Source organism: Salvelinus fontinalis, chromosome 4, assembly GCF_029448725.1.
Source record: "Salvelinus fontinalis isolate EN_2023a chromosome 4, ASM2944872v1, whole genome shotgun sequence".
Taxonomy (NCBI): Eukaryota; Metazoa; Chordata; class Actinopteri; order Salmoniformes; family Salmonidae; genus Salvelinus; species Salvelinus fontinalis.
The window spans coordinates 16994498-17017424 of record NC_074668.1 but is presented as its reverse complement, the minus strand read 5'-3'; the positions used below and the strand labels follow the sequence as shown (position 1 = coordinate 17017424).

Here is a 22927-nt window from a genome sequence, read left to right as displayed (position 1 = left end):
TAACACATTAGGCGATAGAAAAGGTGACAGTATTTTTCTATAAGCATCTAAAATTAAAATCTGCCCCAAACCATAGATCCCTCGACTGAAATGTCAAATTGTACTAAAATCCATAATTAATAAGAATATTTGGAAAAGTCACCAAAACCATTGGAAAATTTGTTTATCCCCTGTTGCTAATTTTGTGTCTATTATTTTGTTTTTTCATGTGAAATCTGGAAAGATGACGGATGTTTGATTATGAAATCTCTCTTAGTTCATGAAGAGGGCTAATAGAATTTTCAATTCCATTTTCAGAGTTGATTCCTTCTACACAATATAGTTCTCATGTACTGTATATCCGCCATAATATTCTTATGGCATCCAATTTAATTACTGTAAACAGTTCAGACGCTCTAATTTGTCAGTGTGGATACATGGAGCAGATGTCATGATTTGAATGAAGCCGGTTACTATATTTAGCCCAACAAAACATACCATTAATTCATAGACCTATAGGGTAATCCAACCATAAAGTATATACCAATGATTATTGATGAAACAATGCACAGGAAATTGCTGTGACATATTAATCCAGTGTTTAAAATCTGTGATATGTACAGCTACAGTCATTGAATGGTTAATGATCAGAGCAGGCATTTGTCTGAAAAACAAATTAAGGATTGTGCTTTTGTGATCTGAACAATGAATAGGTTTGTGCCATCTGCCGTTTATCTTAGCAAGAAGCAGACTTACTTGTAACAGAATCAGCCGCAGTTCACCCAAATTGAAATAAAGTGCATTTATTGAAGAAAGAAAACATTTTTAAACCAACGTCCCAGTTTACAAATGTTTTCACAAATTCTTATGAACATGTTAAAAAATAAGCTTACCTGCTAGCAAATAAATCAGTACAAAGACTTTCCCCAAGAAATCTAATCAAAGCGAACCCTGGTACATTAGAGACTGTCCTATGGTTTGGCAATTTGATCATTAGCTGTTTAGAGCTCTAGCCCCCAGAAAACAGAACAGACGAAGCAATGCTTCAGAAACATGTCCAAAGTGCTGTTGGTTGTAATCATTGTAATTAACTACATTGGTTAATTCCTTTTTTATCCACCAACACCACTGGATAGAAAACATTTTTGAAGCCCCTTGATCACAGCTTTAAAGATGAGACCTTTCAAATGTTCTCCGGTGTCTTTAGTAGGTCTGGCCTGAGTGGCATTATAACACTGACCCCCCCCCCCCCCCCCCCCAAAACCAATCATGTCTGTAGCCTAAGCCCAAATGAATCCCTAGACCCTACTATGCCCTATTGTGGAGATCTGCAATATGGTGAAAATGGCCCATCAGAGGAAAAGGTAGACGTATTACCATATCACATACACCTGTCAAATCTTATCAGATCTGTACAAGAGCATAGGTAGGGTCTAGGGATCCATTTAGAATTGGACATGTGAGAGGGGAATGCTTAGCCTGGTTGCCAGTCTCTGTTTAGCTAACATTCCACTCTTTGTGCTCTATGTCATGTGCCAAATACATTGACTGGTACCCAGACTAGGAAATGCTCCCTTCAGTACAAAATAATGATGGTACACTGAGCTGGCATCCATGTTTGATCTCAGATCTCTCGCACGTCACTCAGTCCACAGGTTGGTCTGTAGTTGCAAGATAAAAAAAAGAGAGCCCTAACAGCAGTCCTTAGAACCCTGTTGTGTTTGAGGTCTGATGGCCATATTCTTCTACATTTAAGGGACGAAAAATGTCTTCGCCAATGGATAGCCTACAATGATCCATGTTTGGACCCTGGTTGCTTGCGAGCACCTCTGAACCATGTGTATGCTACTTTATCATCCACCACAGGTAGGCACAGTGGCTTCTGCTATTGCTTTGTTGAGTCGTGTGGCTGATGCTTAACGGTGCTCAGTGACCATTGGTGATGGCCAACAAGACAGACCCCCTCCAAAATAACAACCAATTTAATAACACCTGGTTTCTGGTGCAAACCAAGAACCTCCGTCTTCTTGTGCATGTTTGAATTATCATGTTCATTTTCACACTGTGTCAATTTCAACACGAATACAAAACATGAATTCTTGCAGCACAAGAAGAATCTTACTTTTGTCTTTTCCCAGGAATTACAGGTTTTGATTGAAAAGGACCCAAGTTATGCAGTGTCAGGCAAACAAGAAAAAGGGACGGCAGCACCACCAAGTCATACTGTTTGATGCCATCCTGTTCAAAGTAGAAAAAATCCTAATCGATGACCAGAAAACTGCATTCGATGTGTCTACAATAAACTAATATACTGCACTTTCACTATAGTTTCAAAGAAAAGGAACTGTAGAACAATGGAACCCTGAGATATTCAATCTTTCAGTGTGGCTGTGAACCTCTGTCAAATGGCTGTGTGAACACTGGAGTTCCATTCCCAGAGTCATATTCATAATAGGGCAGGTAGTCCCTACCTGTTTCAGTCAGCTTGCTTCTGTTTGGTGCCTCATGGACATGACCCAGAGCTCTGAAAGAACAACCTTCCAGAGCCACAACTAAAACAGCTAACAGCCACAAGCGGCTGGTGGCACCTTAATTGGGGAGGACGGTCTCATAGCAATGGCTGGAATGGAATCAATGGAACGGTATTAAACACATCAAACATGGTTTCCTTGTCTTTGATTCCATTCCAGCCATTATTGTCATCTGTCCTACCCTCACCAGCCTCCTGTGCTACCTGCCACAGGTTTAACCCACTCTTGGCAACACCCAACTAATTCAAATCACAGGTTGCAACCCTGACACTCCAGTGAAATGAAACAATTCCCAAAATAATCTCAAAGAATACATGGATTCCTCTTCGGGAGAGGAGTGGCTATGACTCTTATAAGGACAGGAGGAATCAAGGATTTGACAGCGTGTACACTTTTGAGACAGAGCCTAAGTGTTATATAGAAATACAAATATAGCAACATGTTTTTAAACAAAAATAGGTATCAAAGTATTAAATACAGATGGTTGTGTTAATGACAATGTTGTTACATGGAGGTTTTGCCGGTGTCATGGTGGATTGCAGTGGAGTAGGGGGGGGTTGGATTGGGAGGGGGTGTGATGGTGGCCGCTTCTTGATTTATAAATAGTTCATGCAGGTATGGCAAGGCGTGGTCTTAATAACCCTTTTTCCCCCTCATATTTTCCTCTTTTTACTTCTCTGTGAGCGAGAGCTGCAATATCCTCTCCAGCTCCTCCACTTCCTCTTTCCTCCTCCCCTCCTCCTCGGCTTGGGCCCGGGCCGACAGCTCCATGGCCATGCGGAGGTCCACGTCGGGGCTGGAGGTCGAGGTGCTTGAGCTGGCCGGACTCGATGTGGTGTCTCCCAAGTCCACCAGCGCCCCCTCTGTGATGCTTCTGGAACAACAGTGGAGGAGGGATCAGGCGTTGGTATCAGAAAGAGAAGAAAGGCTTGGAATGTTTCTTTCCTGGACGACAGTTGTCCAATGTCAATAACTACCAACTTCCTTTCAAAAGCACCTATCCACATAGTGCACATCCGACCATACCTCAGCGAAGCTGAGAAAATTATGTGTTTAATGCTAGGTTGTTTTGACACGTGCTTGCAATACCAGGTCTGTGGGTTTGATTCCCAAAACATGGGCCCGTGGGTTATATTCTAAATATACGTGCTAATTGAAAGCCACTTTGGGCAAAAGTGAATAGTGTAGCCAATGATGTGCATGAATACTTTGCGCTACCCGCCACCCACCTCCCGGGTGGCGCAGTGGTCTAGGGCACTGCATCGCAGTGCTAGCTGCGCCACCAGAGTCTCTGGGGATTGCGCCCAGGCTGGGCTGGGTTCGCGCCCAGGCTCTGTCGCAGCCGGCCGCAACCGGGAGGTCCGTGGGGCGACGCACAATAGGCATAGTGTCGTCCGGGTTAGAGAGGGTTTGGCCGGTAGGGATATCCTTGTCTCAGTATGTAAAATGTAATAAAAAAATGTATGCACTCTACTGTAAGTTGCTCTGGATAAGAGCGTCTGCTAAATGACTAAAATGTATGTAAATGTAATGTAAATGTGAATGACTGCCCTGAACTTATTCACTGTTACTACCTGGCTACCACCCGGTACTCTACCCTGCACCTTAGAGACTGCTGCCCTATGTAAAGACTCATGGAACACTGGTCACTTTAATAATGTTTACATACTTTTTTTACCCACTTTATATGTATATACTGTATTCTAGTGGTGGCTCATCCTATATAACTACTGCTGTACAAACCTTTTCTATTCATATACTGTCCATACTTTCTATTCATATACTGTCCATACTTTCCACACACACACACACACACACACACACACACACACACACACACACACACACACACACACACACACACACACATACACACACACACACACCTCGTTCTAATATTTCTTAATTTATTTCTTTGTATTTTGTGGATTTGTGTGTATTATTTTATATTGTTAGGTATACGGCACTGTTGGAGCTAGAAACATAAGCATTTCGCTGCACCAGCATCAACATGAGAAAAATTTGTGCACACAACCAATACAATTTGATTTACCTGTCACTCTGGCTACTGAGCATAGGGTCCGTGAGGTCCCCATTGGCATCTTCCCAGGTCACTTCCTAGAGGACAAAATAAAGGGTGGCGTAGGTAAAATGCTTGGCACGTCGCAGATAGAACTGGTATAAATGTAACGGACATAATTCCCTATAATATCAGTTCTACACAATCTGTTTTGTAATATTGTGGCCTCCTGAACAGACACAGACCCCAGGTCAAAAACATGAGAAGTGAGGCGGAGGAGTCAGTGAGAGCAAGAGGACCTGACGAGGAGTGTGTGTGGCGTGTGTGTGTGTGGCGTCTCAGACCTGTCCCGGGTCTCCACCACCGGACTCCAGCAGACTCTGGTGGATGGCGTACTGCAGTAGCTCCTCGTCGTGGTTGGATACGGGCATGTGACGGCTGCTGCCCCCTCCTCCTCTGTGGCGGTAATGTGCAGGCACCTCAAATACAGAGGGACACACTTGGAATAGAGGGGGAACTGGAGGGAACAGAAATAGAGAATGTTGTTATTATTGGTAAGCTGTCAATATTGACATTTCTAATGAAATTTATATGGATATATTTACATAAATTTAGCAGACACTCTTATCCAGAGCGACTTACAGAAGCAATTAGGGTTAAGTGCATTGCACAAGGACACAAAGTTTTCACCTAGTCGGCTTTGGGATTCGAACCAGCAAACTTTCGGTTACCGGCCCAACGCTCTTAAAACTTCACTAGGGTAGGGGGCAGCATTCGGAATTTTGGATGAAAAGCGTGCCCAAATTAAACTGCCTGCTACTCAGGCCCAGAAGCTAGGATATGCATATAATTAGTAGATTTGGATAGAAAACACTCTAAAGTTTCCAAAACTGTTAAAATAATGTCTAAGTATAACAGAACTGATATGGCAGGCGAAAACCTGATGAAAATCCATCCAGGAAGTACTATTATTTTGAAAGGCTGTTTTTCCATTGAAAGCCTATCCACCATACAAAGACATAGGACCCAGTTCACAATCTCTATGGCTTCTTCTACACGAGGCCAGTCTTTAGGCATTGTTTCAGGCTTTTACTCTGAAAAATCAGGGAGATACAGCACTTTCAATGAGTGGACAGTGGAAATTTCCAGACATGAGTCCAGCGCATGATTGGGAGCACGCCTTTCTTGTTTCTCCTTTTCTATTGACAAAGCTTTTGTCCGGTTGAAATATTATTGATTATTTATGACAAAAACAACATGAGGATTGATTTTAAACATCGTTTCACATGTTTCTACAAACTTTTATTGTACTCTTCGTCTGAATGTTGAGAGCGCGCATTGTGCCTTTGGATTACTGGACTAAACGCACCAACAAAATGGAGGTTTTTGGACATAAAGAGGGAGATTATCGAACAAAACAAACATTTATAGTCTAACATGGAGACCTGGGAGTGCCACCAGATGAAGATCATCAAAGGTAAGTGATTCATTTTAACGCTATTTCTAACTTTTGTGACACCTCTCCTTGGTTGGAAAATGGCTGTATGGTTTTCTGTGGCTAGGCGCTGACCTAACATAATCGCGTGGTGTGCTTTCGCAGTAAAGCCTTTTTGAAATCTGACACAGCGGCTGGATTAACAAGATGTTTATCTTTAATCCTATTTATAAAACTTGTATTTTCATCAATGTTTATGATGAGTATTTCTGTAATTTGATGTGGCTCTCAAATTTCACCGGATGTTTCTTTGAGACAATGATTACTGTACATAACGTGCCAATTTCAACTGAGGTTTTTGGACATAAAGATTAACTTTATCGAACAAAACACACATGTATTGTGTAACATGAAGTCCTGTGAGTGCCATCTGATGAAGATCATCAAAAGTTAGTGATGAATTTAATCTCTATTTCTGACTTTTGTGAGCCCTCTCCTTGGCCGGAAAATGGCTGTATGGTTTTCTGTGACTAGGCGCTGACCTAACATAATCGCGTGGTGTGCTTTCACCGTAAAGCCTTTTTGAAATTGGACAATGTGGTTGGATTTACAAGAAGTTTATCTTTAAAATGGTGTATAATACTTGTATGTTTGAGGAATTTTAATTATGGGATTTCTGTTGTTTTGAATTTGGCGCCCTGCAATTTCACTTGCTGTTGTCGAGGTGGGACGCTACCGTCCCACTGGTGCCAGAGAGGTTAACCGCTAGGCTGCCTGCCGCCAAACATTCATATTTGTTGTTCAGCTGTCAGAAGCAACTGAAGAAATTTATTTGAGAAATGTGTTCATAATAACCCATGGGAATGAATGCCGCGGTCACTTCACCCAGGTCAGCGGAATGAGTGTGCCTACCTGCAGCTTCACTGCCGTCCTCCTCCGAGGGTGTGGGCGTGGCAGCCGAGGGTGGCGTGTCCAGGGGTTCGCACGTACTGCATTTGTTGACACCACCAAATGAAATACGAGCGTTGAGCACGTGGAACAGGGGAATCTCTGTGTGAGCGGAAACAAAGACGGATAACCTTTATGCATCCCGTTATTTAAAAGCAAATGCCTCTATGGTTAGCCTTTCATAGTGGTACTTGGTGAATATGTGTGTGCAGTTTTTCTCAATCAGAGCTAAGTATTTATCAAGCGTGTCAGAGTATGAGTGCTGATTTAGAGTCAGTTCTGCTTTATAGTTCACATAGAATAAGATTACATGAACGGGGGTGCCTGATCCTAGATCAGCACTCCTCTGAGATGCTCGATTCAGTAGGCCCCAGATCTTTAGTGTTTGAATGAGCTAAGTCACACAAGCATTTTGTGTAAACATTCTAATTTCTTTACTCTTCCACAGAGTAGTAACTGTACCTATTTTTACAGGGAACCCCGGAGGGAACTTGAGGGTGACAAAATCCCGTAGCCGGGCGAAGTGGCTGCTGGTCCGGGCCATGAGATCGATGATAGGGGTGACCTGCTCCACCAGGGAGAGAGGGTGTTCCTCGCTCATCCACAATGTGCCCTTGAACCTGGACATATCAGGGTCATATTCATTAGTGCACACCGTAGCAATACTTTTTGCAACGGAAAACAAAAACATGTGTCTCTTATTGGACAAGTTCAGGTCGTCTCTCCCTGTTTCAGTCTGTTTTTTTTTGGTTTGGTGCCTAAGAATCAGTTTGAGCAAGGGGAGGTGAACAATGACTAATCTTAATCACATCATGAGTAGTTATTTGGGATGCAGGGTGATTTGTAGATCTGATGATTTGTAGTTCAACTGAACTGCAATGTAGTCCCATCTCAATACAACCACCCTTATGCTAAAACCTAGACACCAACACCTTTATATGAACTGAGGGAAACCATTATAAAAACAATCAAGACTTCTGATGACATGAATATTGATGAAAAAGCCTTGTTCTCCCTGTTGCTTTGCAGCATCATTTTCTTACTTCTGGGTTCGGGTGGTGAGTTCAATGGGCCGGCCAATGTCTCTGTCTTCAAGGTCAAACTCAAGGTCAAAGTACTCCTCTGGTGTGATGGCGGTGGGGTTGGTGGGTGTTGCGTACTCCAGAGTGAGGTCCTATCCACAATATGAACAGAGTTTAGCGTTTTTATTGAACCCATTACAAACCAAGTTGAGTGTTCTATTTGAAGCCAACATGAACCAAGACGAAGCATTCTTATTGAAGTCAAAAATGCAAGTAAAATTCTGTTTATGTAGCTAAGTAATAAAACAATTAGATGAGATAATCCTCCATAACCTCAAATCCTGGTCTACTGATCTCTTACCCCTTGAGCGCTTATCTGCTGCTCCACAGTCCCAAGAAGAGACTCCAGAACATTCCTCTCACCTAGAAGACAAAAAAAAGAGACAATAGACAATGCGTTATGGTGTCAGACACAGCGCAGGTCTCCAACAAGTCTGCTCCTAAACTGAGCCAGGCCATTTTGGATCTGTGTACTCTCTCTGGGTTATTATAACTGTGACAGTGTAGCTCACGTAACACTGGGACTAAAGACGCAGCTTATTAAACATTGAGATGAGGACCATCTCTCGTAGACCAGAAGTAGTGCACTTAATAGGGATAGGGTGCCATTTCAGACACAAACTAACTGTTGTTATGTCTCTCTACCTCCACCTAGAGGAATTATAGAGTGCTTACTTTTTATTCTAGCTTTCTCTTCATCGGTGAGATGCTCTGTCCTCGTCCGGATCACCACGTTTACATTGTTCACAGTGAAAACCTGCAAGGAAAAAAAAACAACTCATGCAGTATACAGCATACTATTCTTCCCTTTACTGCTACTAGGAAATAACACTACTGTAGATATTGTCAAATTAAAAGGGGCAATCAGCAGTTGCTACATCAATTTTGGGATTTGTAAATTAATGACATGTACCCATTGATTCTTGAAGAGTATAACTTTAAAATGACTAATGAGCGTAGTTCAACTGTCGTACCCCATCAGAACCCAAAGTATAAGCTTGTTTTACTCAAATGTTTAAATGTAAACAAACACTATATAGCCCCAAAACATTGTTAAAACTATAATTTTTATATCATGGATGGTCAGTCCAACTCATCTATAGCTTGGTCTATGAATTTGAGATCCGGTTACATTTCTCCAGCACCATCCCTCAGCCTTTTACCAAAACAGGGGTGGGGAATATGCTTTGTTATTGTTTCTACTGCTGATCAACAGCATCCTCCCGGACACACTAGACCCACTCCAATTCGCATACCGCCCCAACAGATCCACAGATGATGCAATCCCAATCGCACTCCACACTGCCCTTTCTCACATGGACAAAAGGAACACCTATGTGAGAATTCTGTTCATTGACTACAGCTCAGCGTTCAACACCATAGTGCCCACGAAGCTCATCACTAAGCTAAGGACTCTGGGACTAAACACCTCCCTCTGCATCTGGATCCTGGACTTCCTGACAGGCCGCCTCCGGGTGGTAAGAGTAGGCAACAACACGTCTGCCACACTGATCCTTAACACTGGGTCCCCTCAGGGGTGTGTACTTAATCTCTTCCTGTATTCCCTGTTCACCCACGACTGTGTGGCCAAACACGACTCCAACACCATCATTAAGTTTGCTGACGAAACAACAGTGGTAGGCCTGATCACCGACAACGATGAGATGGCCTATAGGGAGGAGGTCAGAGAACTAACAGTGTGGTGCCAGGACAACAACCTCTCCCTCAATGTGAGCAAGACAAAAGGAGCTGATCGTGTACTACAGGAAAAGGCGGGCCGAACAGGCCCCCATTAACATCGACAGGGCTGTAGTGGAGCGGGTCGAGAGTTTCAAGTTCCTTGGTGTCCACATCACCAACGAGTTATCATGGCCCAAACATACCAAAACAGTCGTGAAGAGGGTACAACAAAACCTTCTCCCCCTCAGGAGACTGAAAAGATTTGGCATGGGTTCTCAGATCCTCAAAAGGTTTTACAGCTGCACCAGAGGGCATCCTGACCGGTTGCATCACCGCCTGGTATGGCAACTGCTCGGCATCTGACCGTAAAGCGCTACAGAGGCTAGTGCGAACAGCCCAGTACATCACTGGGGCCAAGCTTCCTGCCATCCAGGACCTATACAATAGGCGGTGTCAGAGGAAAGCCCATAAAATTGTCAGAGACTCCAGTCACCCAAGTTCTAGACTGTTTTCTCTGCTACCGCACGGCAAGTGGTACCGGAGCGCCAAGTCTAGGACAAAAAGGCTCCTCAACAGCTTCTACCCCCAAGCCATAAGACTGCTGAACAATTAATAAAATCCCACCGGACAATTTACATTGACCCCCCCTCCCTTTTGTACACTGCTGATACTCGCTGTTCATTATCTATGCATAGTCACTTCACACCCACCTACATGTACAAATTATCTAAACTAACCGGCACACCCGCACACTGACTCGGTACCGGTGTCCCATGTATATAACCTCGTTATTGTTTTTCTGATTGTGTTACTTTTTCTTATTACTTTTTATTTTAGTCTATTTGGTAAATCATTTCTTAACTCTTCTTGAACTGGGGGTTGTAAGTAAGCATTTCACTGTAAAGTCTACACTTGTATTCGGCGCATGTGACAAATAGTTTGATTTGATTTGATTGCCGCTTTAAAGAAAGGGACTTGTGTAAGGTCAGTAAACCTAGACAAGCAACAAAATAATTCAACATTAACAGGGCAAGAATGTTATAATAAATCCACGAACCTTAGCCTCGAAACCACTGACAACTTCCGTTTTGTCACTCCTCCAACCCCAAATCCCAGACTTATTTCTGTGGAAAACAATTTGGAGTCCTGTTACTATAAAACCCTGTACAAGTTTACTTGTCCTTCAACGAAGACTTACAGTTGAAGTCGAAAGTTTACATACACCTTAGCCAAATACATTTAAACTCAGTTCTTCACAATTCCTGACATTTAATCCTAGTAAAAATTCCCCGTCTTAGGTCAGTTAGGATCACCACTTTATTTAAAAAATGTCAAATGTCAGAATAATAGTAGAGATTTAATAATTTCAGCATTTCTTTCTTTCATCACATTCCCAGTGGGTCAGAAGGTTACAAACACTTAATTAGTATTTGGTAGCAATGCCTTTAAATTGTTTAACTTGGGTCAAACGTTTCGGGTAGCCTTCCACAAGCTTCCCACAAAAAGTTGGGTGAATTTTGGCCCATTCCTCCTGACAGAGCTGGTGTAACTGAGTCAGGTTTGTAGGCCTCCTTGCTCGCACAAGCTTTTTCAGTTCTGCCCACAAATTTTCTATAGGTTGAGGTCAGGGCTTTATGATGGTCACTCCAATACCTTGTCTTTGTTGTCCTTAAGCCATTTTGCCACAACTTTGGAAGTATGCTTGGGGTCATTGTCCATTTGGAAGACCCGGCTGCGACCAAGCTATAACTTCCTGACTGATGTCTTGAGATGTTGCTTCAATATATCTACATAATTTTCCTCCTTCATGATGCCATCTATTTTGTGAAGTGCACCAGCCCCTCCTGCAGAAAAGCACCTCCACAACACGATGCTGCCAACCCTGTGCTTCACGGTGGGATGGTGTTCTTCGGCTTGCAAGCCTCCCCATTTTTCCTCCAAACATAATGATGGTCATTATGGCCAAACAGTTATATTTTTGTTTCATCAGACCAGAGGACATTTCTCCAAAAACTACGATCTTTGTCCCCATGTGCAGTTGCAAACCGTAGTCTGGGTTTTTTATGGCGGTTTTGGAGCAGTGGCTTTTTCCTTGCTGAGCAGCCTTTCAGGTTATGTCGATATAGGACTCGTTTTACTGTGGATATAGATACTTTTGTACCTGTTTCCTCCAGCATCTTCACAAGGTCCTTTGCTGTTGTTCTGGGATCGATTTGCACTTTTCGCACCAAAGTACGTTCATCTCTAGGAGACAGAACGCGTCTCCTTCCTGAGCGGTATGACGGCTGCGTATACTTGCGTACTATTGTTTGTACAGATGAACGTGGTACCTTCAGGCGTTTGGAAATTGCTCCTAAGGATGAAACAGACTTGTGGAGGTCTACAATTGACACCTCCAATTGACTCAAATTATGTCAATTTGCCTATCAGAAGCTTCTAAAGCAATGACATCCTTTCTGGAATTGTCCAAGCTGTTTAGAGGCACAGTCAACTTAGTGTATGTAAACTTCTGACCCACTGGAATTGTGATACAGTGAATTATAAGTTAAATAATCTGTCTGTAAACAATTGTTGGAAAAATTACTTGTGTCATGCACAAAGTAGATGTCTTAACCGACTTGCCAAAGTTTGTTAAATCTCTCTGGGGTAGGGGGCAGTATTTTGACATCCGGATGAAAAGCGTGCCCAAAGTAAACTGCCTGTTATTCAGGCCCGGAAGCTAGGATATGCATATAATTGGTAGATTTGGATAGAAAACACTCTAAAGTGTCTAAAACTGTTAAAATAATGCCTGTGAGTATAACAGAACTGATATGGCAGGCAAAACCCTGAGGACAAACCCCCCCCCCCCCCCCCCCCAAAGGTCTGCTTACCACTTTTTTAAATGGCTATTACTTTAATTATAACGCCAAGTCCTCCCAGATTGCAGTTCCTAGGGCTTCCACCAGATGTCAACAGTCTTTAGAAAGAGTTTCAGGCTGTTTTTTTTTTTTTTAATTACCCAGAAATTTTAGTTTTTCTAGGTGGCTTCCATTTTGGCTGTAGTGTTTCCAAGCGCGTGGAAGAATGCGCGTTCTTTGGTATTTTTCTCCGGTAAAGACAATAACGATTCTCCGTCTTAAATTGTATAGTTTATTTGCATATTAGGATACCTAAGGTTTGATTATAAACGTTGTTTGGAAAAGTTTATTAGTAACGTTTGGGATTCATTTTGTATGCACTTTGATGGAGAGAAAATGGGTGGATTATTGACTGAAGCGCGCCAGCTAAACTGAGTTTTTATGGATATAAAGACGGACATTATCGAACAAAAAGACCATTTGTGATGTAACTGGGACCTTTTGGAGTGCCAACAGAAGAAGATCGTCAAAGGCATTTTTATATCGCTATTTCTGACTTTTGTGTCGCACCTGCCTGGTTGAAATATGATTTTCATGTGTTTGTATGGGGGGCGCTGTCCTCAGATAATCGTATGGTTTGCTTTTGCCGAATAGCCTTTTTGAAATCTGATACGGCGGCTGGATTAACAAGAAGTTAAGCTTAATTTTGATGTAAAACACATATATTTTCAAGAATGTGAAATATTTTAATTTAGTATTTTTGAATTTCGCACTCTGCAATTTCACTGGATGTTGACCAGGTGGGACGCTACCGTCCCACCTACCCTAGAAAGTTTAACAAGAAATTTGTGGAGTGGTTGAAAAACTAGTTTTAATGACTCCAACCTAAGTGTATGTAAACTTCCGACTTCAACTGAATATGACACAATAGAAAAACAAGATAAGTGTAGTACGGTTTGGATCTTACCTCTCAAAAGCAATGTGCCTGGTGTCCAGAAAAGTGTTGACGATGGGCGTGGTTAGCCGCTTGGCCACTTCCTGTTCGGCAGGTTGCATGGAGTCCAGTGTTACATCCTCTATCTCCCGGGAGATGTCAAAGCGGTCCGTGTCCACCACCTCTTCGTCATGGTTCACCTCCAACAACTCAGTCCAGGTATCTGCCAATGGGCACAATCACACACCGTACTACACTTATCTTGTGAAACATACGCCAACTGAGTAAAAGGCGAGGTAAAAGATGAGACGGCCTGCTGAAACAGTGGTCAGTAGAACGCTGTTGTGTGAAAGCCTTACTCAGGGAAAAGGGGACTCACCATCTCCTCTGAAGATGTAGCTCCGACGACCTCTGATCCAAGTCATGTTCTCGAAGCCCAGCAGGGTGGCGTCCACGCGCAGGCTGGCTCCGCTCTTCCAGATCCGACACACATCACTGGGACAAACCCGGGACACGAGGGGGACTGGGAACAGATGGGAAAGCAGCATAAACAACAAAGTCTCAAACATCCACACATGGCACATTCTAATGTAAGTTATCAACTAGAACTTACTCCAACTTGTGAACTCCCATTTCATTTCCATGTAGAAATCTGGGGACTGGGGGGGAATGGAAAGAGGCATGAGTTTGCAGCTTTACATTTTTTTATTTAAATGTATGAGTGAAAAACATTTCAGAGAGGGGAGCAAACAGAGAGAGAACACCTCGCGGATCTTGCTCAGAAGCTCAGGTACTCCTCCCAGGGCTGTAGAGGCTTTGAGGTAGTCTCTCCTCTGGAGCACAAGCTGAACCATCTCTGGGTCGCCAGTGCTGACCGCCTCCTGCAGCACTACACACAAACATGTTTATGATGAGAAGTTAATTTAAACATATACCACACTTCTGTGATGACAAATGTATTCAAAACAAATAATTGTTTTGGCCAAGTGAGTGTGGAAGAGGTGAAATAATTATTGTTGTCTATCAACAATGACAAGCCACCTGGGTCTGACAACTTAGATGGAAAATTACTGAGGATGATAGCGGACGATATTGCCACTCCTAGTCGCCATCTCTTCAATCTAAGCCTACTAGAAAGTGTGTGCCCTCAGGCCTGGAGGGAAGCAAAAGTCATTCCACTACCTAAGAATAGTAAAGAACCCTTTACAGGTTCAAAAAGCCGACCAATCAGACTATTACCAACCCTTAGTAAACTGTGTTTGACCAGATACAATGCTATTTCACAGTAAACAAATTAACAACATGTATTTAGCACTTACACAAATGACTGATTGGCTGAGAGAAATTGATAATAAAAAATATTGTGGGAGCTGTTTTGTTAGACATCAGTACAGCTTTTGAACTTATCAATCATAATCTGCTGCTGGAAAAACATAGGTGTTATGGCTTTACATTCCCTGCTATATTGTGGATCGAGAGTTACCTGTTTTACAGAACACAGAAGGGGTTCATTAATGGAAGCTTCTAACATAATCTCTAACATAATCCAGGTAGAGTCAAGCATTCCCTAGGGAAGCTGTCTAGGCCCCTTACTTTTTTCAATCTTTACTAATGACCTGCCACTAGCCTAGAGTAAAGCCTGTCTGTCTATGTATGCTAATGACACAACATTATATATGTCAGCTACCACAGCAAGTGAAATCACTTAAAGAGCTGCAGTCAGTTTCAGAATGGGTGGCAATAAATAAATTAGTCCTACATTTTTCAAAAACTAAAAGCATTGTATTTGGGACAAATCATTCATTAAACCTCAACTAAATCTTGTAATGAATAATGTAGAAATTGAGCAAGTTAAGGCGATTAAACTGCTTGGAGTAACCCTGGATTGTAAACTGTCATGGTCAAAACATGATGATACAACAGTAGCATAATAAAGCGCTGCTCTATCTTCTTAACAGCACTATCATCAAGGCAGGTCCTACAGGCCTTAGTTTTGTCGCACCTGGACTACTGTCTAGTTGTGTGGTTAGGTGCCACAAAGAGGGACTTAAGAAAATTACAATTGGCCCAGAACAGGGCAGCACGGCTGAACCTTAAATGTACACGGAGCGCTAACATTAAATTATATGCATGTCAATCTCTCCTGGCTCAAAGTAGAGGAGAGATTGACTTAATCACTACTTGTACTTGTGAGAAGTATTGACATATTGAATGCACTGAGCTGTCTGTTCAAACTACTAGCCCACAGCTCAGACACCCATGCATACTCCACAAGACATGCCACCAGAGGTCTCTTCACAATCCTCAAGTCCAGAACAAACTGTGGGAGGCGCACAGTACTACATAGAGCCATGACTACATGGAACTCTATTCCACATAAAGTAACTCATGCAAGCAGTAAAATCAGATTTAAAAAACAGATACAAAAAAACACACCTTCTGGAACAGAGGAGACTGAAAGACACACACACAATAGCATACGCACTATACACAGACGTACACATGGATTTTGTGTTGTAGAGTAGTGGTGGTAGAGTAGTGGCCTGAGGGCCCACACTTAATGTGTTGTGAAATGTAAATGTAATGTTTTTAATTTTGCTGGACCTCAGGAAGAGTAGCTGCTCCTTTGGCTAATGGGGACCCACAATAAATACAAATACACCTCGATTGTACAATATTTGCACATTATCCTCTAAAAAATCTCTATAGGCTTCCTTCTTTTCACTCTGTCATTTAGGTTAGTATTATTGAGTAATTACAATGTTGTTGATACTCCTATCATAGCCATTAAACTCTAACTGTTTTAAAGTCATTGGCTTCTGTGAAATCCCAGAGCGGTTTCATTCCTCTCTGGCAGCTGAGGTAGGAAGCACGCCTGTATCTTTGTAGTGAATGGGTGTATTGATAAACCATCCAAAGTGTAGTTAATAACTTCACCATGCTCAAAGGGATATTCAATGTCTGTCTTTTTACCTATCTACCAACAGGTATCCTTCTTTGCGAGGCACTAGAAAGCCTCCCTGGCCTTTGTGGTTGAATCTGTATTTGAAATTCACTACTCGACTGAGGGACCTTTGTGAGAGCAAAATGGTTGTTTTATGCAACAGAATAGAGTATTCTTAACTATTGTGTGTGTGTTCTACTGAGGATGGGCCTCTGGGAGAAAACACTGACAGGAGATTTACAATGTCTTTTGGGTGATAAAACCTAAAGAACTTTCCAGAGCATGAGTTAATGTTTCTGTTCTATACCTTACCAGGGAGAGATGGTTCCAGTTTGGAGTCGGAGGGACAGACACTGGTCTCGATACAATGAAAGCTGTTGACACAGCAGATACGGTCTGCTATGTATTATAGGTATCTTTCATACAGATCTTAACCTTACCTTGTGACCCATTCTATATATCTGTTGTTCGTCATGTAGGTAGGTTGAAAGGGGTGTATCTTGGCTATAAAATACCTTTGTACTTTTGTCTCTGGGCTCTCAACGAATCATTTGATCGTGAATCGTCGACCATCATTATCGTAGAGCACTCAATCGATTCACTTTATATGTGTGCGTTGTATTGACCTGCTCCCTTATTAATAAGTGAATAAAGATTCAGTTTAAGTATAACTCTGACTTGTGTGATAAGTTTGTCTCTCCTCATTTGATAGTAAAGAAATTAACCACCACACCTTACAGATCATTGTATGTGTGGGGTACAGAGTTGAGGTAGTCATTAAAAAATCAAGTTAAACACTTATTGCACACAGAGTGAGTCCATGCAACTTATTAAGTGACTTGTTAAGCACATGTTTACTACTGAACTAATTTAGGCTTGCCATAAGAAAGGGGTTGAATATTTAATGACTCAAGACATTTCAGCTTTTCATTCATTTGTAAAAATGAGATACGTCATCAGAGCGCGCAACAGAACATTGTACTGTCTACACTCGGTTTGTTGTTAATATTTAAAAAAAATTATTAAATCGATTTTAATCCGAACTAAAGTTTTGTTGCTAAGGATTCCATGAGGCGGTTAGCCTTTACGGCTGGGAAAATTTGAACACTACCAACAAAAGGAGCTGATCAAAAGCAGGGAAGGAAGCTTAAAGGGACCAAATTCGGTCTCAATGACCAATTTCCAAGGGAGATAAACGAACGTCGTAAGAGACTGTATCCGGTACAAAGACAACAAAGGGAGGATGACAGGCGTGCCTTTATTATTGTGGACAAACTCTTTATAGATGGAAAGCTATTCTGAGACAGCTCCATAGCACTGTGGCTGTACTAAATTCTACAGGGACTTCAGGTTAAGAAAAGAAAGTATGGGAACTGTAAACATATCTGAACATTATGAAGTGGCTATGAACACACAAACTCAATTACATGCTTGCTTACACATACGGACTTATACACACACACACACACACACACACACACACACACACACACACACACACACACACACACACACACACACACACCTGATCTCGCTCTCTTCTCTCACTCTCGCTTTCTCTCTTCTCTCCCTCTATTGTCGAGAACTGTTTTATAATTTAATGTGTTTATTGTTTGTCTATCTTTTTTTATGTATTTGTCTACAAGTGTATATATGTTTACAAAAAGCAAGGGGAGGATATCAGAATAGGATCATTGGGGAATAATAACATATTGTACGGAATACATTTGTACTGTAGTGAAGCCGTCTCTAGAGTAATGCAAGGTCTCTTTCATGATCATGTGAAACGTCAATTGCTATGGAAATGCTGGGATGTTTTTCAATTATGTTAAAGGTAATTATGATGTAACTATGATTGTGATACGATATGGATGACAATTATCATTATGAATATTAAGACTATACGCACTACGTGTTACACACATAGACACTCAACCATGCAAATTGTCAGAGTTATTATTTATTTGGGCATCACACATTATAGTCTTACTCTTATACAGACATCGTACACACTCTCACTATATCACATCCAATATCATACACATCAACCTACTCAGATTTGCTACACACATAATATCTTGTCTCAATTTTCTAACATTTGTGGCATTGGCTCACAGGCAAACAGGCAAGGGAATAAACAAATATTGCTAGAACCTATTTCTTGAATTCTAAATATCAGATATTTGAAAGCTCTAGTTTTAACCTTCCTAATACCTCTGATGGCAGTAACTTTACAAGCACAATTATGGTCAATTAGCCAGTTATAATTGTAACGGTTTAGCAGATTCTAAAAAAAGAAGATCAGTCTTTACATGGCTAAAAGAAAAGGAATAGAACATATACTGTTTACAGGAAACTCACTCTACATCCTTAGATGAAGTAGTGTGGAAAAAGGAATGGGGTGGTGAAATATTTTTCTGTCATGGACAAAGGAACTCAAAGGGTGTGATATTCATTAACAAAAATGTCGATCTGAATGTGCAAATAGTCAGGAATGAGTCGCAAGGAAGGTGGATCCTTTTGAATATGAAAGTGGACAAAAAAGAGATTTGTCTCATTAATCTATATGGTCCAAATCAGGATGATCCACACTTCTTTGAAAACATTTATACCAATTTATTGAACTTACAGGCAACAAATGATCTAATCATTATGGTAGGAGACTATAACACAGTGTTAAGTACCTCAATGGACCGTAAAGGTCATCACTCTACAAACTATCCTCACCGTGCCCTTAAGGAAATCACAAATATTATGGACATATTAGAAATAGTGGATATTTGGAGACAAAAAACCCAACCTAGTGAGATATACATGGAGGAGACTTAATCAAGCTAGTCATCTTGACTACTTTCTTGTCTCTTTCTCTCATGCATCAAAGATGAAAAAAGTTTTAATACGAGACAGAATGCGATCGGATCATCATCTAATTGGCATTCACATAACTCTTATAGAATTTCCACATGGACGGGGATATTGGAAATTGAATCAAAGTTTACTGGAGGACAACTTGTTTTTAACTAAGACAAAATAATTTATAACTGAATTTTTCCAGTATAATTTAGCTTCAGCAAATCCACTTATTGTTTGGGATACCTTTAAATGTACCTTCAGGGGTCATTCAATTCAATATTCATCAATATTTCTGGCTAAAGAGGGAGGGAAATTCATGAACTAATAGTACAGGTAGATAGCAATAAAAACAATACTACAGAGATAAAAAATAAGTTAGAGGAAAAACAAAAATAACTTGAACTTATTCAAGAACGATCTAATGTAATCTATTACAAAAATATAGCAAACTGGGATGGAATATGGAGAAAAATGCAAACTTCTTCCTGAATCTCCAATACAGGAACGCTAACAAAAATTATTTGCAGAAACTCGTTACTGAAGATGGAGTGATCTATGATTCTCTGAATTATATTTTTAAAGAGGAAGCTAATTATTCTAAGCAGATGTTCTCTTTTCCATCTCATCCTTTCCCACTGAATGAAGATTATGGTAAGGAATTCTTTCCAAATAATATAAAAAATGGAAAATGAACAAATGTACAGAAAGATCTGTGCGAAGGTCAAATTACAGAGGAAGAACTTTGAGGCTATTAAATCCTTTCAGTCTGGAGAAACCCCAGGGCTTGATGGCATACCGGTAGAGGTATATAGAGTATTTTTTGATATACTAAAAACTCCATTGTTAGATTGTTTTAACTACTCCTATAGAAATGGTAGTCTGTCAGGCACTCAGCAGGAAGGTCTGATTTCTCTATTATTAAAACAAGACCCAAATGGCAAATATAAAGACCCAGTCTATCTAAAAAACTGGAGGCCCCTTACGCTTAAATGTTGTGATGCAAAAAATACTAGCAAAATGCATAGCACTCAGAATTAAAAAGAGTCTTACCAGGTATTGTTCATCCTGATCAGACAGATACATTGGAGATAATATACGACAACTACTAGAAATAATTTAACATCATGAAATTGATAATTTGATAAAGTAAGACTGGATTTCATTTATAAATGCCTGGATTTTTTCAATTTCGGCAATTCTCTTATAAAATGGGTAAAAATAATGAATAGCAACCCCAGGTGTAAAATAATAATTAATGAGAGTTTTTAATTGTCAAGAGGAGTTAAACAAGGGTGTCCACTGTCACCATATCTATTTGTTATGGCCATCGAAATGTTAGCTATTAAAATTAGATTCAATAACAACATTAGAGGATTAGAAATCCAAGGCTTAAAAACAAAGGTGTCCATGTATGCCGATGACTCAAGTTTTATATTAAGTCCGCAAGCTAGATCCCTGCAATGTCTCATTGAAGATCTAGATAACTTTTCTGTACTTTCTGAACTAAAACCTAATTATGATAAGTGTACAATATTACGTATTGGATCCTTAAAAAATGTAACTTTTACATGACCCTGTAGTTTACCTATAAAATGGGCTGATGGTGAAGTAGACATACTCGGTTTTCACATCACAAAAGATATAAATAAGCTCTCCACAATGAATTTCAATAGAAAACGTGTAAAAATAGACAAGATCCTGCAACCATGGAGAGGTAAATACCTGTCTATTTATGGAAAAAATGCCATGATTAACTCCTTAGTCATATCTCAGTTTACTCACTTACTTATGGCGCTGCCTACTCCTGATGATTCATTTTTCAAATCATACGAACAAAAAATATTTTGCTTTATCTGGGACGTTAAACTAGACAAAATAAAACGTGCCTATCTATATAATGAATATAAAAGCACTAAACCTCTCTCTAAAAGCTTCACTCATTCAAATGTTTTATTTGAACCCTACATGGTTCTCAAGTAGATTACTAAGAAAAGCTCATCCATTGTTTAAAAATTGCCTTTTTGCCTTTGTGCAGATTGCCATGTATGATTTTCGATTAATTGAAAATGATACTTTGAAAAAGGTATCTCTCTTTTTCAAACAAGCATTGCAGAGCTGGCTACAATTTCATCCCCCTGAAAAGATAGAACAAATATTATGGCTGAACTCAAATTTGCTGGTTGATAAAATACCTATATTTATGGGAAAGATGTTTGAAAAGGGTATTTTGTTCTTAAATTATATTGTAAATTGGAATGATAGAGTTATGTCCTTCATGGAGTTATCAGAATTGTACGGAAAGGTCTGCTCAATCCAAGAGTACAACCAATTGATTACAGCATTGCCCCAAAAATGGAGGAGACGGGTGGCAGCAGGAGGAGGTAGGGAACTGGTCTGTCTGCCAAATATAAAGAATCAAAACTGTCGGAGGAATAAAAATATCACAAATAGGAAAGTATACCAGTTTCATTGCAGGACCAGGATGTTGACAACTGTGCCATTCACATTGCAAAATAGTTGGGAAGAGATTTTTGATGTACCGATTCCATGGTACAGGGTGTATGAGTTGATATATGAAACAAAGCAAGATTCAAGACTTTGTGCTTTTCAGCTAAAATTATTATATAGAATTCTTGCCACCAACAAAATGTTTGGGGCATAAAATCATCGAAGCTCTGCAGATTTTGTTGTGAGGATACAGAATCAATAGACTATTTATTTTGGTATTGCCCTCATGTAGCCTGTTTCTGGTCTCAGGTTCAGGAATGGCTGAAAATGCATAGCACTGATCTAAAATTGATCCTAGAAATAGTACTGTTAGGAGATCTGGAGAGACAGTCAATTACTCCAAGACCGGGTCAGTCGATCTTGAAGGGTTCGAGTTCACATTTTTTGGCCTTTGGTAGATCGGTCAACATGCCCTTGAGCAGGGCATTGACCCTGGATGCTTCAGGGTGTCGCTTTGAATGGGAATATGTTGGATGACTGGTATGATGTAGTTATTGAGCGGCTTCACTGCAAGTATATTGTATGTTTCGAATATTCAATACAAAAATAAATAAAAAATAAATTGTAAAAATATAATTCCATTTAGACATTATGGGGTATTGTGTTTAGGCCAGTGACACAAATCTCAATTTAATCAATTTTAAATTCAGGCTGTAACACAACAAAATGTTGAAAAAGTCAAGGTGAGTGAATACTTTCTGAAGGAAATGTAAATAGCATGCAGAATTCATAATATTAATAATACACATTTACATTTGGACAATTGTAGCTTGAGAACAGCCTAACCTGTCCAATTATTGGTGTTCTCTTTGGTAACTTCTGCGCCATGTCTGAGAAGCACTCTCACTGACTCCAGGTGTCCCAGCGACACAGCCAGGTGGAGTGGTGTCCTTCCCCTGGGATCCACAGCCTCAATGTCATTCTGAAAGAAACAAACAAACACTGCAATGTCTTCAAAAACAAATAGTCTAGCTACCTAAAGAGAATTGCACATCAGATCGACATCGTACACACTGGAAGCCATAGAGATCCTTTAAAATTACTAGCTAGCTTTCTCATTCCTGATTCTATGCTGGAAGCTATAGATACAATGCCTGTTAAAGAGTCAACTGGCAACAAAAACAAACAATTCCAATGGAGTAAAACCACCATATATTTGGGTTATGATAGGGA

The 22927-nt window shown here is 40.6% G+C and overlaps 1 protein-coding gene across 1 annotated transcript in view; it reads right to left on the bottom strand.

The window, feature by feature from the left end:
- Positions 1–1224: 1224 nt before the first annotated feature.
- The window catches only part of LOC129853193 (ankyrin repeat domain-containing protein 13A-like), a 37459-nt gene continuing 15756 nt past the window's right edge, over positions 1225–22927 (bottom strand). Inside the window, exons 2-15 of the mRNA XM_055918950.1 lie at positions 22541–22676; positions 14214–14338; positions 14063–14108; positions 13829–13972; positions 13483–13672; positions 10733–10799; positions 8671–8752; positions 8297–8358; positions 7957–8087; positions 7376–7533; positions 6878–7015; positions 4875–5047; positions 4564–4628; positions 1225–3384 (exon numbers count right to left, since the gene is read on the bottom strand). Of these exons, the coding sequence (XP_055774925.1) occupies positions 3180–3384; positions 4564–4628; positions 4875–5047; positions 6878–7015; positions 7376–7533; positions 7957–8087; positions 8297–8358; positions 8671–8752; positions 10733–10799; positions 13483–13672; positions 13829–13972; positions 14063–14108; positions 14214–14338; positions 22541–22676 (1722 nt within the window). The 3' untranslated portion in view covers positions 1225–3179. The remainder of the gene's footprint in view (positions 3385–4563; positions 4629–4874; positions 5048–6877; positions 7016–7375; positions 7534–7956; positions 8088–8296; positions 8359–8670; positions 8753–10732; positions 10800–13482; positions 13673–13828; positions 13973–14062; positions 14109–14213; positions 14339–22540; positions 22677–22927) is intronic.